Genomic DNA, 18,916 nt, shown 5'->3' with positions numbered 1-18,916 from the left:
GGAGACGCATTTTATCTAGTGGAAACGTTTGGTACTGCGCCCAAACAAATAATTACTGAAAGCTAATTTACCGGTATTGAAATATCAACCTCAAATTTGAAACACAACTTGTTTAGATTTATGGCTTTGATTTTCTCTTTGAGTTTTAGAGTAAAACGTGTTTTGAAAAAAAAAAATATATATTTCATATAAAACTTGAAAATGGTATTTTTGTGTATTTTTCATGAATAAATGTTTAAAAAGTTCACTTTTTAAAACTTTTATCACTTCAGAAATAATCTTCCAGGTTTCGTCGTTAATAAGAGACCAAACTTCAGTCTGTGCTCCAAAAAATTCAAGATTTAAGACAGTTTAAGGTGGTAATTTCATTTTCCAGGTCCATGCTCAAAAAGTGAATTAATTAATTATTAATATTGCATAAATATAATTTAATACCATAAAATACAAAATATTAAATAAAAAATATTATCGAACTAAAAATATAGTGCAAATTAGTTTTTTTGACCGACACGCGAACAGTACCAGAGGGTTAAAGAGTGGAATGTATAAAACTATGCACGATTGTTTGTCATTGGGCAGGTGGGGATATTTGTTATCATTCACCCTACAAGTTTGAATAAACCATCAAAATCTTTAACAAAGTATTTTTATACTATTTCAATAAAAGGTGAAGATGTAAAATTTCCTGAGCCGGATATCACTTTTGGCCACTACTGTATGTATACATGCATGTAAAAAACAAAAACAAAAAAAACATTGTGCAAACAACTAATTTAAAGTAATACGGTATTTAAATGTTAATCATTCAGATATTCGACCATGACGTGTTACATCTTACTGAAAAATCATTTCATTTATATATCATGAAGGCCTGTATGATTTCTTCTGATTTCAGCCAGAGCATGATCATGCTGACACCCAAACAGCTCAATCTGAGGATTAAATGGTTTTGTCACATGTGTTGCAGAGGTGCGTGACTGAAAGGTCACAGGTTTGAATTCCTGAAGAAAGCCTCTTATCCTCAGGCTGACGCAGGGAGACTGTACTTACTGAACTCTGAGTAGTTTTGGGTAAAAGCTTCTGTTACGTACCTGTGTGAACTCCAGAAGTGACTCATTGTTGGCCTTCTGAGAACCGGCTTTCTTTGGTAACACCTCTATATAGTTATGCAAGCTTCTTTCTACTTGAATGTGGAACGGCTAGAATTTCAAGTCAATCAAATCAGAATACAGTGGTATATCTCTGATCTAGTTTGAGTAATTGCTAAACATATTTGAAGTTCATTGAAAACTTCTCCCACTAGATAACACTGAGGAGGTTTGGAACAACATGAGGTTAGGGTAAACACTTCGAATTTTAACATTTCATAATTATCAACCTTTTGGGTGAACTTCACCACTTCAAGGCTGATGTAACGTACGGATTTGGAATAACAATTTAAAAATGCATTTTGCTTTATGAAAACGTTATTTCTGAATGTTCTCAAAACTTCCGTTTTTTAAATCTTCTAAAAATGTATTTATTGGTCATGCAAACATTAAGGGAATGTTCCATTTTATCATTTTGCTCAATTTGAATGTTCTCTGAACGTTCTGAAACAGGTATTTAGTAACATTTAAAAAATGTTAAACAAACGTTCAACTGAAACATGTCAGAAAAACGTTCCATGAACAATGCATGAATATTATATTTGTGAGGTTAATAAAGACCAGGGCCTCATTTATAAAACGTGCGAACGCACAGCTTTGAACTGATTTGAATCCACGCCAACGTTCATATTTATAAAAACAGTCTTTGCCGTACAAAAAGTGCTTCACGCCAGAGTCTAAGCAGACATACACACTTTTCCTTGTGGCAGAGAGTCAAAGTACAGCAAATCTAAGCCATTCTTGACACTCACAAGTAGCCTAAAGCATTTGGACATGACTGGTGCTCTCTTATGTGCTAATGACACTAATTAGGAGGCGTTTCTCAAACCATTCAGCTGAGCATAATTTCAAGATCATTTGCCATAATTTATAGTCTAGCAGAGAGGCGTAACTTTTGAAGGTTAGTGTTGGTTACAGATTTCCTAAATGAAATAGTAAGTAATAAAATATTCCACTTTCAAAAGGATTTATTTTCATTTTGACAGCAATGTTTGACAGTGGTCTAAGGCAAGACACCATTACACAACAACAACCAAGAACAACGGTTCACAAGCCTATAAGTCCATACATTCTGCTCAATACAAGTCCAAAAAAAGTGTTTATTTATAATCAATGTGAATATAAAGCAAACAGCAATGAGTGAGTGGCATTTGCTTCAATGAACAATAAAGATGCAGAACTGTAAAACAATGCATATTCTCAATATAATCATAAATCACCGTCTTTATGATGATTTAAACTGACCAGCAGAATCTGCCATGGATAAGAAAATAAATATAATCTTAAATAAAGTTTCTTCTCTGTTTTGGCACTGATTGTCATCTGTTCTACATACTGTATATATACCCACTTCTCATCTAATAATCATAATCACTGAGCTCATTTCATCCAATAACATTTCCGACACATGCTTAGTTATATGACATCTTGCAAGCTAAAAAATAAATAAAAATTGGAAATTGTCATAAGGAACTAGAAATTAAAACACTGCATAAGTATCAAACACTGGCACTTGCAAAACATTTATTTGGCTTTGAAAGGAAAATTATTTTTTCCAAATACTGCATCTAGCTTTCAAATATTGTAGGGCTAATGGAGTATAAAAATATGAGTATTGACAAACCCGATCCTGTTGCAAATGATTTTTTTGAAGAAAATGTGTTTAAGATCTGTTACCCTCGATAGGGCTTGCTATGTGAAATTCAATAAGTCTGATCATTTAAAAAAAAAAAAAAGTAATAGCATATCTCTGCTCAACCGTGATTGGAGGAATCATCTGGACGAGTTCTGCACAAAAGTCTAACAATCAAGTTAAAGGACTTGTTCAAAACCTTAACCCTAAATATGAGCGATTAATTAATAGTCATCATTGCCTTAGCAAGCACCACCAATAAACATGACATGAAACACACTCTGCGCTTTACATGACCCACCATGATGAAACACACACAGGATCATCATCAGATGTGTGTGTGTCCTACAGATAAACAGATTTAAACACATTACAAATCTCAAGAATGCAGTTGTTTGCAGTTTTGACAAAATGCCAGGTCTTGTTAGAAACTATTAACTTAAAGTATTTCTAGTAAAAAGTGTCTTGTTCCAGAATGCCTGATTGTTTTTAGATTTCCAAAGATATCCCAAACTACAAAGATTTATTTAAAAAGGTGTATAATGTAAAAGAACGGCCATTTTCATCGTCAACCCATTTTCTATTCCATCTAGAAGTGGCTCTTCCTCCGCGATATTAAAAGGTGGTGGACCACACGACACTGTGAATATCCATGCAGAAACACGTACACTGACACGCTTATACTCTCACTCAGCTAACCATGTAAACAGTGAGACAGCACGCCACGTGTCCTAAGGCTAAGTAGTCATGGTACAAAATTTCACGATCTACTAATAGATTACGATATCGGAGCGCGTAGTAGAGCCCTGTAGACGACGTCAAAACCTGGAGGTCTCGATGGAGACGAGAAGACGAGATGATGAGGAAAGGGAAATACAGAGAAAGGCAAGGAGATGAGAGAGATTTCACCATGTCGGATAAATCCTAGAAAGCCCTAGACGACAAATATGCTAGGATTCCTACCACAAGTACAGTCATGATACAATACTTGACACGAATCAGACTAAAGATCAGATAGAAACCACGCAATTATCGTTTAAAGTCAACATGAAATCAAAAACTGATGCTTTCTTTAATGTGCGCTTCTGGTCTGTACAGGCGTTCACACTGACAACCTATCATCTAATAGCACAGCAATTTCATCAAAGTTGGCATGAACGCACCTTAAAGTCACCATGAAATCAAAATTATTGGAATGCTGCAGTATTTATTAAAAAAATATTTTTCCGTGCATATTTTTTTCAAATTCATGTACCCTCGAGAATCTTTAATCCCTCTTGCATCTCTTCTCTGAGGGCCTGTCACTCACATGAGATCCACCAATAGCAAACCACAACCATCCAATCAATTCCCCACGGACAAAATCAAGCCCCGCCCTCCTTTTTTTTTCTTTTTTTTCAGAAGCCATTTTACTCGGATATGTATAGGGGGAGAATATAAGGGGTCGTTCACACAGAATGCAGTTTTACATTCCACTGGTTTCTTTTCCATTGTTTTTCTATGAACATGCACTAGCAAAGGGTTGCACTTTATTTTAAGGTGTCCGTGTAACAGTGTAATTATACCTTTTAAGTACCGAGTAATGATAATTAGCTACATGTACTTACTTTAGGGTTAGGGTTTGGTTTAGGGTTAGTTGCATGTAATTATGCACAGTTCATGCAGGGTTTTTTTCATTCCTCTGCCCTGCGTCTTATGCAAAAACGCAGCCCTTAGTGGTAAGCATCATAATTTAATCTTAAATAAATTACTCTTTCTTTTTGCCACTTCCACTTGGTTCGAAAACACCCACACAATCCAATCACTTCCTGACTGATTAAATCAGGTCCTGCCCTGCGTTTCTTTCATTGACTATCCTTGTTGAAAACCATTATGCAAATTTGGTTTGTGAACGGCATTTCATGTTGACTTTAAACTGGCAGGTCAAAGAGCTGGACATCACTTTTAAATTATTTTCGAGAACATTAACCACAGGAACATGACGGCACAGCAGTCACAACTGCAATAGATTTCATCGTTGTCCTATAATATCATAAAATGCTAACAGTTGGTTAAACCGGTAATCGACATGGATAACATACTGTACTTTACCAAGTGCTGTCAACCCTTTATATGCATCTGCCTTTCAAGGACCTGAGGAGAGTGTGGTAAATACATGCGATTGCAGAGCATGTGTATTGTTATTAAACACAATTGACCTTTCCCTGTTAAAATAAGATGATGACAACAGCATTTCACCTTTCAGGTCATTCCCAATGTCCTCTATGGCAGAAAGTCAAAGTCACGATTTCTGCTCCAAAACCTATTGAGCTGCCTCGCTCTCTACTATCTACATAGGCAGCAACCTTACAAGGCAGCATCCTATCCGAAATGCAGCTTTATTAGTAACTCTGTTAATGCACTATTTGCTATGAGAAACTTGACTAAAGGGCCGTTCATACCAATAACGATAACTATATTTGCGTCCACTTTAACGAACGATAACAACACCTAGTGTTTTTCACCGCAAGTTCAAAGGAACCAATACAATGTTGTCGAAACGAGCGCTGGATACCTGAGGTAATACTTCTCACCATTTATTCAGAGGGTATGAACGATTGTTTTCCATATCCCTTTTTTTTTAAATGGCCTTGACTTGTCAAACATTGAAGGATTTTTTCTGGACCTCAGCGATTAACTTCTCCGCAATGTCGTCTGCCATTTTAAATGCACGAGCCCTTAAATTAGAATGGATTCTGATTGGCTGTCAGTGTTTTATCGTTCAACAGCTGGAAAAAAAATCGTTACAAAAGTGATCCCAATGATATTGTTTCTCTATATCGTTATCGTTATAGCTGTGGTGTGAACTCTGCTATTCTTTAATACTGAGAAAGATTTTTAGAACTTTATCTTTATCTTTATCGTTATCGTCCTTGGTGTGAACGGGCCTTAATGCTTAGCCTACAACTGATTCCAAGAGTTATTCCAAGTTATTCCGAATTGTGCCGAAGTAGCACACACAAATGTTGTCTTAAATAGTCAATGAGATTGAGCTTTTTATCTCCGCTGATTTCAGAATGTAATAAAATATTTTAGTTTATCAGTTTTTCTCAGAGTGCATTCTGGGAATACCCTATCCTTTGCCAAAACAAGGGCTGCATTTAAGTCCACTTTTTATGTCCTTCCCTCGCCAACTTCTCTTCATCTCGTTCCCTTGGGTGTACGTGATTGCTTGTGGTGCACAGTGCCCACTACTGGCGAAACCCTTGCAATGGGTTTAAATGAAACACCCTAAGCCCTTGGAATCTGCCATGGAGCTATTTTGCTATATTTTGCTACGTTGCTATTGTGACGTCACAGTCGTGTTGCATTCTGGTCTATGGATCTGCCTTTAGTGTTAATATGAGTAGACTCGGTCAAAATCAAGAGGTCGAGGGCCTGTCCAAATAAACTCCCTCGAACACTTGACGAAGTTGAAAGCAGTTTAAAATGGCGACCCTTACCGAAGTTTGCGAGTGTATGTCTAAAAGTGGAGTTAAACACAGCCAAGTTATTTCAAGAAAGCATCACATCTGGGAGTCTAAAGGGTGTCTATGATGCCTAGATAGGCAGCTCACTAGAGTTTGAAACAGAGCACTGGAAATCATACAGAGGATCTGCTCTAATAAATCCAAGAAGAACTAGAATTCTTCCCGTTGTGCATTAAACCCTGGTTAATTCTGGAAAAATCCTCCATATGGATCAATTAAAAGCATTAATATTGTGCAAGTATATCTACACTCTGAAAAATAAAGGTTCTTTAGTGGCATTGAGGGTTCCATGAAGAACCTTTAACATCCATTGATCCTTGTACACCAAAGGTTCTTTAAAGTGGAATAAAAAAAAGTTATTTTAAGAACTGTTCACAGAAAGTTTTTCTGGGGAACCCAAAACCCGGCATTGCTGCGGAAACCCCATTTAGGAACCTTTATTTGTAAGAGTGTTTGATTATTTCTTAGAGTTTCAGGTTTTGTCTTGTGCAGTTGGAGAGACAGAAAGAGGAGAAGGAGAAGAATATTAATAGTATGACTGCACAGAACAGAAGACGACAAAACAGTTTAGTCTGCCCTCTTGTATTTGCTGGAGGGAGCCACACACTAAACGCTCACTGCTGCCCTGCAACATATTACACAACATCTCCAAACAAGTAAATCTACAACGACATTACAGCAGAAACCTGCAACCCCAGCCTTGAGCTGATATAATCCTCCAGAGAAGGTGGTGTGCTTAGCTAAGGTTCCTCTGGCTTGGTAGCATCTTTTCCTGAGTTAGCGCTATCATCCGCAGCGACAGGGTCACCCGAGGACTCGACTGGACCACCGGCCTGCCCGCTCGAGCTGGTGTCTTTGGAGTGCGTTTGCTTCGGGTTCACCGTCTGCTCTTCGGGGAGTCTGGAGCTCCTGCTGCTGTGCTGTCGCTCTTCAGTCTCGGGACAGGAGTCACAGGAGTCGCCCTTCTTTACCTCGTCATCAGACGTGAAGTCGGAGCTGTCAGACGGGCTTAGACCAGCGGAGGCGGAGGCTGGCAGTTGAATCTATTAAAGGAGGAGAAACATACTGACTGGAAAGCAGCCTTAACTTCTTAAAGACCCCCTGTGCTGAAAATCCAATTGTTGTTTATATGCCTATGTGGTGTTTTTAATATGCTTTAAGACAAACCATGTGCAAATTCATAAGTCGACAGCATTGCTGAGTATTTTCTCCTTAAAACTGCAGTGAACCAAAGACAGTCTCAAAAACACGCTTTGAAATCGCTGGTGTTTCTGACGTCACAAACTACCTTGTAACCAATCAGATCAACGTACCGGCGGGCTTTAGCATATCATTAACAGCGAACTAGCAGGGGAGTCTTGAGAGAAGCCAGGTTATCACAGTATATTTTTTTGTTGATATGAAAAATCAAGTAGATTTAGCAATATAGCGGGTGTATGATGTATATTACGATGTTATGATGAACTATATGCCTTTCTCCACTGACATTCTTGTTCAAAGTGTTTCTGATGATTGTTAGAAGCCGGACTGAGATGGCGAACGGGAACATGGTTGTGTAACATTAGCTACACATTATTAGCTGTATGATAACATAGTCAAGCAAAAGGCTAATATTAATTACCGTTATGTGTTCGACGTTGTAAAGAGCTATACCATTGTGGAGAGTTTACCTCAGTAAGTTGACCGAGTTAATCTGTGAGCTGATGTTAGTGAGTGGAGGCGAATTCTGAATGAAATCATTCCGATTGATGAATCGGTTCTCAAGAATGCCTCTTCTGTAAAGCACTTTGTAAACACTGTTATAAAAGGTGGACCGAGACGCTGGAAAGATGGGTCTCTGTCCACTTCCAAACGAACTCTGATGAAGTTCTAATGAAATATGAACACAACACGGACTAAAGACATGTAAACGAACCAAAAACAGGACGTGATGTCACAAGATGCAACACTAAAAAGGACAGAGCGCTGTTTTTTCTCATCATAGTCACAATGTTTCCCATCACAGTTCAGTTCAGGCATCAGAACCGTGTCTCCTCACAGCAGATATGTGTGTGTGTGTGTGTGTGACGGAGGGATCACTGCTGCTGTTTTGACTTCTTTACACATTTTATAAGCTCTTCACGAGTTCTCAACTGGTCTAAATACCATCATATGTAGCTACGCACACACAACAAGCGCATTTATCCCAGCACACAGCATTGTTTGCTGTTGTTCGGTAAGTTTCTACGCAAAATATTCGTAATAAAAGCCGACCAATCAGGTTGTGAACATATCCCTATGCCTTTAGGTTCGGTATCTTTAGGTTTGTTGATAAAAATGCCAATGTGAACGCTAAGTGGATCAGGACTAAATGGGTTTTTTTTTGGTCCAGACCAAACGAACCAAACTACAAGTGTGAACACACCCTTAAAGAGTAGACTTAATATTTATCTATTTCAGATCCGAATTTAGGAAACGACGAACACATGAAGCTTTGTGCCAGAGTCCTGCACGGGTCCATTTTTGGAGACCCGCCCCCGCCCGTAACCGCAAAGTTCAGCACCAGATCCGACCCGTCACCCATGATAATATCAAAATTAAATCCGCACCCGCCCAGACCCGTTAATATTTGGCCCGTTACCCGACCCGTGCCCACGATAAACCACACAGGTGACGCGTTCATGTAACAACATGTAAGGGTGCGCTGCCAATAACGCACCTAAAAGCTGTCACAAAGAACTTGGAAAAGTAATGATTATTAATAGGCCTATGTCAAATATATCAATGAGACATTTCAATTGTTTATTAATAAGCAAGTGTTTTCTGTGTCAAATATGATGATGCTGACTCGCGATCTTCGCAGTAGTGAACGCGCCAGAGAGAAATGCACATTTCATACGGATTATAAGCATAGAACAGTCTGTTTTCTTTCGTTTTGAATTGTTTTGTTTAAAAGTACACATTTAATGCTTTCTATTTCTCAGGTCTGTGAGGCAAGTAGCTTATACGATGAGTTTCAGTTCATTTAAGAGACGATCAGTTCACGCGCGGGCGCCTCCGGCCGTGTCCTGATTATATTGCCTGCCTGCTATATTTACTTATTTATTAAATCCAGGAATTTGGTAGATGAAACATTGATTAAAATTAAGATACAATTAATACAAAACGAAATTCACTTTAAAGAAAGGCTGAACAAACTTAATGAAGTGGTCAAAATCATGTCTGCCCACTCCATTTGTCTCACGATATTCGGGATCATCTTATCTTATTCATGCTTTTCACTTTTCATATAATCAACATGAAATATATAAAACAAATTATATAATTTTATTTAAACATGAATATGAAACTAAATCGTTTTTTAATGACTGGGCTACAACACAGGCCTATTAGCCTACAGTACAGAGAAATTTAATGTCGCAACTTGGTCGGACTAAAAGGGGAGAAAAAAATTAAATTGGGTCGGTCCTAAATTGACAGGGTCGGTCGGGTTATGGCAAACAAGAATATTTTTAAGGATGGCCTGACTACACATATTTGCGTATGTGTAATGCTGGTAATTTAGACATACAAATATTGCACATATTTTTCATCCGCTACCCGCCCGCAAGGAGTTCATTATCCGCCCGCGTCCCCGCCCGTGAATTTTAGGAATGTCACAATCCACCCGTTTTAGCCACTTTTATGCGGGTACCTGCTTTGTGCCGTGCTGCTTATATTTATCAAGCTGTAAAGACGGCCCAAAACTTGGACGAGAGTCCAAAACAAGAGTTGGTGGGACGTTGTCCTGCTCCACTTCACAGATGATGAGTGGAAGGAGAATTTTAGAATGACACAACAGTCATTTATGACAATTCATTCATAACTAAAACAGCTTGTTACACATGTCATACATCATTACGCCATTTCTACGTCATTGCACATGCGCAGTCCTTTCGGTTTTGTTTTTTAATCCAATCAAGTGTTTACATGTCCTCCTGATCGGTTTAGAAAAGGAATAAACCACCCCTTACAATACAAATTAAATTTTAATCGGATTCATTCTGATTGACGCGGTTACATGTGACTTTTTTTACTCTGGATATCGGATTGTTAGGGTCCATGTGAACGCAGATACTGATTCAAGTATCTGAGAACTGTTTTATGGCGCATAGGAAGTACATGCTGGAATTAAAGTAAGAGATTATCTACCTGGAATGGCTCGGTGACGCCCACAATGGAGCTCATATTGTTGCTGTAGTAACCCAGTATGAAGTCGCCAGAATCCTTTGGCAATTCTTCTTCGGTAAAAGTCACCTGGAGATTGCAAATCAAAACCTCCTAATTAAAATTCACAAGCTTCAGTGTGTAGCTTTATGAACACAAGTGAATGCTTTTTCATGCAACTAAATGCATGTGTGATTTGTCCTTACCTGGTGCTCCTGCCTCAGGAAGTCAGACTCCTCCTGCTTGGCCCAGGTGTAAGCCACATAGTCTTTATGGTGCTTAAACCCAACCTGTGAAATGACATATTTGTAAAGTATGTTCAATACATTTTATAGCTGCATATGAACTTAACTCAAGTGACTATATGAATATATGATTTTGACCATCGTACTCCTACATCAATAGATGCTCAGAACTGATGAAATGATTGTAATAACCTTGTAAAGCCCAATCCAGTCCCAGGAGCTTCGAGCAAAGTTGGGCACCACCTTGAATGTGGCCACTGCATCTGATATCTCTCTCCATTCATCCTCTACAACGAGTTCTACTAGAGGCATGTCCACCTTATATGGGAACTGAAAGGACATCACATGTTAAACACATTGCACAAACAAATAATGGAAGTTGCATTGATGTAGACATTATGTGACAACCTTGAAAATGAAAGGATTTACTTCCAAAAAGGTTTTATAGTCTGATGTCTTAGGAATTTCCACCTTTCAATTAAAAGAGCCAATCATCATACGGACCCTTTTCACAGACTGTTTTATGAAGTCTTTTTTTTTTTTTAGGGGCAAACGTTCATACATGTTCAAATGTTTGAAGGTTTGCTTGAATGTTCAAAAAACAATTTTTTAAAAATATTTTTTATATTGTTGCAGCTCCTCTCTTCCCAGTCTGTCAGTAACGCTCTGTTTAGTTCCTGTCTCTATGAAGCCCCTCCTTCTGAAAAGCACACTGTGCTCTGATTGGTCGGCTGGAACAGTGTGTTGTGATTGGTCGAGGGCTTCGAGTGTGTTTGGGAAATGTACCGCCCCTTACCGCCAGTTTCAACACACTACTAATTAACTCAACCATGCCCCGCCCCATTATTCTGCGTATTAATTATTTAAATGAGGAATATTGTGACGTGTTCGTTCCCGTAAGAAACTCAAGTCTACAATGGAGGCGTTTCAGGAGTTCAGAACCACTGACACTGATATAGAGATTATCTCCTGCTGGAGGGACTTTGTGATTTTGCAGAGCTTTTTCATGATCAAACAGCAACATCAACACTAAAGAAAGATGAACATGTGCCTTGGCATTAGGGTTGGGTATCGGTTGGGTTTTATCCGATACCAGTACCTACTCGGTATTTTTCAAACGGTTCCGGTGCTTAAACGGTTCTTAAACCGGTACTTAAGAAAATGAAACCACACACACTTTATCAAAAAAATAATACCTGTGTGTGTTTTCTGAAAAAGATTTTCTGATTTCTGATTAAATAAAAAATTGTGCCGTTTAAAAGGCTACTGATGTAGCCGAAAACACTTAAGTTAAGATCACATTTTTTTCTTCTCATATTATTTATATATATTATATATTATATTACGTATTATATATTATAGACTTTTACAAAACAGAGAAATATCTGACACTGAGCAGAAATATTTAACACACATAGTATAGCCTCATATAAATATACTTGATATACTTCATACTTGATATGCAAGATTTGCAGTTGGCATTAAAATACTAGACTTACCCGAAGAGGAACACTGCAGCTGAACTTGAACTTTAGTCAAGAATGTCAGAGGTTTTGGGTTCTAATCCGCATTCGTAGTTTTTTGTTTGTTTGTTTGTTGTCGTTTTTTTAAACCGATTATGCTCATCAGTGGTTGTATATCAAGCAGGGACTTTTTGTGTGCATTAGGCTATATTTTGTGATTTCACCAGAACTCTCCGCGCACATACTCATCTGAGACGCGAGCACACACACACACACACACACACACTCACGCACATTCTCATCTGAGACGCGAGCGCACACACACACACACACACACACACACAAACTCGCGCACATACTCATCTGAGACGCGAGCACACACACACACACACACACACACAAACTCGCGCACATACTCATCTGAGACGCGAGCACACACACACACACACACACACACACACAAACTCTACACACACGAGACGCGCGGAACTCTCCGCGCACATACTCATCTGAGACGCGAGCTCACACACACACACACACACAAACTCACGCACATACTCATCTGAGACGCGAGCACACACACACACACTCGCGCACATACTCATCTGAGACGCGAGCACGCACACACAAACTCTCCGCTATGGCAAGCCAAGAGGCTCAGAAATACGCCATAGATTAATCGCGTTTAAAGCCAAACGGCGTAAAATACGGCGTTTTAAACCGTATTGGACGCCGTAAAATACGCCGTTGTAATTACAAACGCCGTAAAAGACGCGCGAAATACGTCCATGACGCCGTATTTGACGGCGTTTTAGTGTGCATGGAAAGCGCCGCTTTTTACGCCGTTCATCTCGCCATATGACGCCGTAAAAAACGCCGTTTTGGTTGCACAGAGCGCGCGCTATTTTACGGCGTTCTGCTTATAGTATAATGAGACACGCCCGCTGATTTCCACAGCCAGTAAGTTTGAACTGTTCTCTCCCAATCAATGATGAACTGAGTCAGACCAGACGAATTCAGCACGGATCATTTGTGGTAATCCAATTCGTATGCTCCCAAGGAATTATTAATTTTATGTATTAAAATAATCCAAGCTAAATAATAAACTGAAATTAAAGAAAATATTAAAGAACATTCAAATCAATAAAGCAAAATGAATAGGATTTTCACATTTTAAAAGGGTACAGGGCTTAATTTGAGCCGGAACATGTGAACATGGGTGACACATGACTTGCGCGCTTGTTGTGCTAGTTGAGATTGCTGTTAGCCTCGATCGTTTCACTCAGGGGAAAAAATGTCAAAAAGACAGCAAAGTTTGCTTAACTTTTTCAAATACGCTGGCCAGTCAGATCCCAAACAAGCAAAAATCGTTTCCGCTGATCAAGAATGTGGAGACCATGGTGGACACAGCAGTAGTATCGACATAATATCTCGTTATTTCCACATAATAAGGGGACATTCTAATCTGCAATAAGCCACATTAAGCGTTCTTATAATGGTTTTCTATGGGGGGAAAATACTTAACGTGTAATTGCGTTCTGGGCTCATCTGATTTTTTTTTTTTTTACATAGCATAGCCCACATTGTTATGATTTTAGTATCATAATGATTAATAAATGCACGCACAATTATCCGTGAACTTGATTTGAACAAATGCCTTTCAACTTGTGTGTGCAAAATTCAGTATTAAATGAATGTGCAGCAATTTGTACAAATAGAGAGTCTGTAGGCCTACTGTACTGTTGTAGCCATTAAATAAGCGCATTTAGTTTCATATTTGTTAAAATATTATATATAAATATATGTTATTTTTTCCATTTATGCTGATTTATGAAAAGTGAACAGCACGAGTAAGATAGGATGCGCAATATGAGACATGGAGAGGTTCAGACATGATTTTGACCACTTCATTAAGTTTTGTTTTGTAGAAAACCTTTCTTTAAAGTGAATTTCGTTTTGTATAAATTGTATCTTAATTTTAATAAATTTTTCATCAACCAATTGCGGACAATATAATCATGGAGGCGCCCGCGCGGTCTCTTGCATTGCACGTTAACTGGAGCGCATCTCATCCTAACACTTAACGAAACTCAGTGTATGCCTCACACAGAGAAATACATAAAATACACAAAGCTTGAAATGTCTTTAAACTAAATAATAAAAAAATAAAATAAAAAAAGGCTAGGCCTACTCTCTGATTATGTAATCCGTTATGTGCATTTCTCTCTAGGTGCGTTCACTTATGGCGATCGTCAACTTCATGTTTGCAGCAGACAGTCAGAAACACTAGTTTATTAATAAAAATCAATGCACACGTCACCGGATTTACAAACGCACATCTTGCTTGTTGCACGCACACATATTATGTCGAAATAACGAGATGTTATGTTGATATAACATTATTATTAATAATAGCCTACATCTTTTTGAATAGCCTATTTGATTGTGCTGAATGCTGAATGTTGCGCTTGTTCAATTTAATACAACTTTAATTGTGATCATTAAAATAATTGAATATTAAATATTTAGTGGCCAAGTTTTGCGCTGCTCCCCCTGTCAATGATCTAGCACCCCCTCAGCACATGCTTTAAAAATTCTCTGGCGCCGCCCCTGCAGAAGGCAGTGTATTTTTTTTTTTTTTTTTTTGTTACCTCCAACCCCCGTTTTGAGTCGCCGGATACGCCCGAAATTAATCCAGTTTGTTGATAAAAAATTATAATTCTCATTTCCGTTTAGTTTAAGTTTTTCAACTAATAGTTATATTTTCCTTTATTTCAGGTTTATTTCGATTAGCATTTAAATGTTTTTAATAGTTTTAGTTTTACTTTACTAACCCTGCCTGGGCAAAACATCAACAGAACTGTCAATTTTCCAACTCTTTCAAGCCACGAATTTTTACAAATATTCACGAATTATTTAATGCCGGTCTGGGACACAATATTAGGCCAATCACACTCATCCAGGCCAATTAACCTACAGCTATTGTTGCAAGCATAATTTACATTTCTTTTAAGAATAATGACTCAAATGTGGGAAAGAAATAACTAGGCTATGTTATTTTTATTTATTTATTTATTGTCATTTGCTGAGTTTGCTCCCCTTGCACCTTATGTTTTATCTTTTAAAATGACGGAAATTATTTCAAAATTCGTATTTTAAAAACGGCTTTACTCACTGAACTTCTATACCCACAAACGGTTGACTTTTTCCCCCAAGTCGTTTATTTCACTATGAACTGGACGATCGAAAGGGCAAAATATTTGAATCTTCATTTTACAAAAATATATTGGATATAACGAAATGTAATAATGCTATTTAATGAATATATAATCAATGTAATATGAATAAAACACGAATTTAATTAGCCTACAAAAATCGGAATACTATTTAATTCTGGAAGGAGATAGCTTATAGACATACCAACAAACCTGCCACATTTTTTAGAAATAGCAAAAAATACATTCGTCTTATTTTTTTCAAATAGGCCTATTTAAAACACAAATTCATAGGGCATTCTATGGGTTATAATATTTTGTGTTATTCAGCACTTAGATGGAAATGTGCCGAGTTAAGCCAATACGACCTGGATTCTTTTCCTTTTTTAATAACTCCTCATATATGATCATAAGAATTGGATTAAATGATCCGTGCTGAATTCGTCTGGTCTGACTCAGTTCATCATTGATTGGGAGAGAACAGTTCAAACTTACTGGCTGTGGAAATCAGCGGGCGTGTCTCATTATACTATAAGCAAAACGCCGTAAAATAGCGCGCGCTCTGTGCAACCAAAACGGCGTTTTTTACGGCGTCATATGGCGAGATGAACGGCGTAAAAAGCGGCGCTTTCCATGCACACTAAAACGCCGTCAAATACGGCGTCATTGACGTATTTCGCGCGTCTTTTACGGCGTTTGTAATTACAACGGCGTATTTTACGGCGTCCAATACGGTTTAAAACGCCGTATTTTACGCCGTTTGGCTTTAAACGCGATTAATCTATGGCGTATTTCTGAGCCTCTTGGCTTGCCATACTCCGCGCACATACTCATATAGACGACGCCTCATAAATAGATCGATCTCTGCAACGTATTGAAGCGCGTCCGCGTCCAACGTATTGAAGCGCGCGTGAAGAAAGTGCGGTGTGCGCGAGCCACAAGAATCCGCGCCACTGATCGCAGCGGCAAGGAGCACTTTGATCATTTAAAAAAAACACAGTTCAGCGCTAGATCGTCTCTTATTTAACAAACGAACTAAATGAATGCTCTGCTGGTTAACTGGAGATGTTTTGTTATTGGATCATTCGTGCCGCGAGATGTTTTATAGGGGGCGGTGAAAAAAGTCCATGAATCAAAAATCAGGCACCGAAAGTTTCATTCTTATTCGGTCTCGATACTACCGTTTACGTCGGAACCGGTTCTCTATTGGAACCGGGTTTCGGTACCCAACCCTACTTGGCATTAAAGCTCATTAATGCTGCTGTATGGGTGTTATTAATACAACAGCTGAGGGAGTGACGGCAAATTTGATCTTTCTCTCTTTTCCGATCACCAAAATCAATTTCTTATTTTTTGGAAAGTCATTGAAACGTGATTTTTTTTGTGATTGAAACAAAAATGATTGCAGTTGTTTCCCATTAACCACTGTAGAAATTCCCCCATCTATGATGATTTCAGCTTCTGAGAACCCAGGAAATGTGAAAAGGGTCCATTGACAAAAGCACTGCTTGGTCTTTTTTGCTCTCGAACATGCACATTAGCTGAACCAACATGAAAGAATACGTTTTAAAGGGGTGGTTGATTATGATTTGACTTTTCTAACTTTAGTTAGTGTGTAATGTTGCTGTTTGAGCATAAACAACATCTGCAAAGTTACAACACTCAAAGTTCAAAGCAAAGGGAGATATTTGCTCTAAAAGAAATTGCTTTTTAATGACTACAACAAACAGCTGGTAGAGACTACACCACATTCCTCCCGGGTTAGTGACATCACCGACCCTAAAACTTACATAAACCCCGCCCCCGGAACATGATTTATAGATTATAATGACAGAATATGCTAATCAATGACTAGAAGATAACTACACATAAGCTACATAAAATTCAGAAATGCCCTGTTGCTCTACATGTTGTCACTTCTTCTTGAGTCTAAAGAAGGCTAAAAGTTTTTGAAATTTTCAGTGCATGTCTGTGTGAAGTAAAAGGACAGAAGCTGTTGAAGCTCCGCCCACTGTGCCGGGAGCAGCAGCTCATTTGCATTTAAAGGAACAGACACAAAAACGCTGTGTTTTTGCTCACCCTCAAAAAGTGACATTTTATTTAAACATGCTGTATAAAAATATCTGTGGGGTATTTTGAGCTAAAATTTCACATACACACTCTGGGGACATCAGAGACTTATTTTACATCTTGTTAAAAGGGCAATATATCACCCCTTTAAGCCTGATTTGAGCTAAAGAACATCAGGAAGTGTTTGTGCGCTGACCTGCAGAGTGAAAATGGAGGAGACAGGCTTGTGGTCGCTGACGGTGTACTCCATGTGACTGCGGTAGAAATGCTGCGACACACGGGTCCCGCTGGTCAGTCCCGTCATGGAGCTGCGCTTCGACACGCTGTTGCTGACCGGAGCCAATGGCCTCAAACGCCACAGAATACGGTCAGTCCATGCAGGCTTACGCTTCTTCCCACTGAGAAAGATCAAGATTCACTTAAACAACTGTGCAATAATAAAGAGATTAGCCAATCATAGAAGAGGTGCAAAAAACAGAAGAATTTAACAGAATTAAAAACTTAATTCTAAGGTGTGAAAATGGCAGTGAAAAATTTTAATTACATGAGATTGTTGTGGTGCAAGAAATCTTGAATCAGACCAAAATAAAAAGGATATGAAAAATATACAGTCAAGTATACAGTCTATTTATTTCTATTCATTTATTTATTTAATCAGGGACAATACACATTAATAATACTTTATAATTTTACAGAACAAAAATAATAAAAATAATATGTAAAATGCAATAGTCCCTTTGTTTAGTCCAATTTGTTAAGTAAAATGTATTCCCAATACACATTGTTTAAAAGCAGCTTTACTATCTTAAGGTAACACTATTTTACAGTGTCCTTGTTACATATGGTACATGTACTTATTATAGTAATAACAGTAAATTATGCAAAATTACATGCAACTAACCCTCAACCAAACCCTAATCCTACCCTAACTCTAGTAAGTACATGTAGTTAATTAATATTACTCAGTACTTAAATATATAATTACACTGTAACAATGACACCTTAAAACTGTAACCTATCTTAATATATTATTCATGCCTTAAAGTAACATTTAGCAGATTAGAGCTGGGCAATAATATAGTTACATTTTACAATGATACTAGAAATCTGGCAGTTGAGATTTGCTATAGAGTATATAACGTTTTACATGAGTGTTCTGTATGTATTACGTGTGTGTGTGTGTGTGTGTGTGTGTGTGTGTGTGTGTGTGTGTGTGTGTGTGTGTGTGTGTGTGTGTGTGTGTGTGTGTGTGTGTGTGTGTGTGTGGTTGTGTGTGTCTTATATATACTTATATATGAGCTTGATGATAACATAAGTTACATTTTGCAACGATACAGGCAATCAAAAGTTGAGATTTGCTATGTAATATATATATGTGAGTATACCGTATATATGCGAAAAAAAGACACCTTATTGCAAAAGAAGTATTTATGGACGTGAATGTATTA

The 18,916-nt window shown here is 38.0% G+C and overlaps 1 protein-coding gene across 1 annotated transcript in view; it reads right to left on the bottom strand.

Annotated features, from left to right (window-relative positions):
• Window positions 1-2,098: 2,098 nt before the first annotated feature.
• Window positions 2,099-18,916, bottom strand: part of inpp5jb (inositol polyphosphate-5-phosphatase Jb) — a 44,688-nt gene continuing 27,870 nt past the window's right edge. The window contains exons 9-13 of the mRNA XM_082170964.1: window positions 17,665-17,866; window positions 10,913-11,050; window positions 10,682-10,765; window positions 10,461-10,565; window positions 2,099-7,333 (exon numbers count right to left, since the gene is read on the bottom strand). Of these exons, the coding sequence (XP_082027090.1) occupies window positions 7,031-7,333; window positions 10,461-10,565; window positions 10,682-10,765; window positions 10,913-11,050; window positions 17,665-17,866 (832 nt within the window). The 3' untranslated portion in view covers window positions 2,099-7,030. The remainder of the gene's footprint in view (window positions 7,334-10,460; window positions 10,566-10,681; window positions 10,766-10,912; window positions 11,051-17,664; window positions 17,867-18,916) is intronic.

This window comes from Leuciscus leuciscus, assembly GCF_965113295.1.
Source record: "Leuciscus leuciscus genome assembly, chromosome: 5".
Lineage (NCBI taxonomy): Eukaryota > Metazoa > Chordata > Actinopteri > Cypriniformes > Leuciscidae > Leuciscus > Leuciscus leuciscus.
Note: the sequence above shows the minus strand (reverse complement) of the source record. Positions and strands in the feature narration are given on the sequence as shown.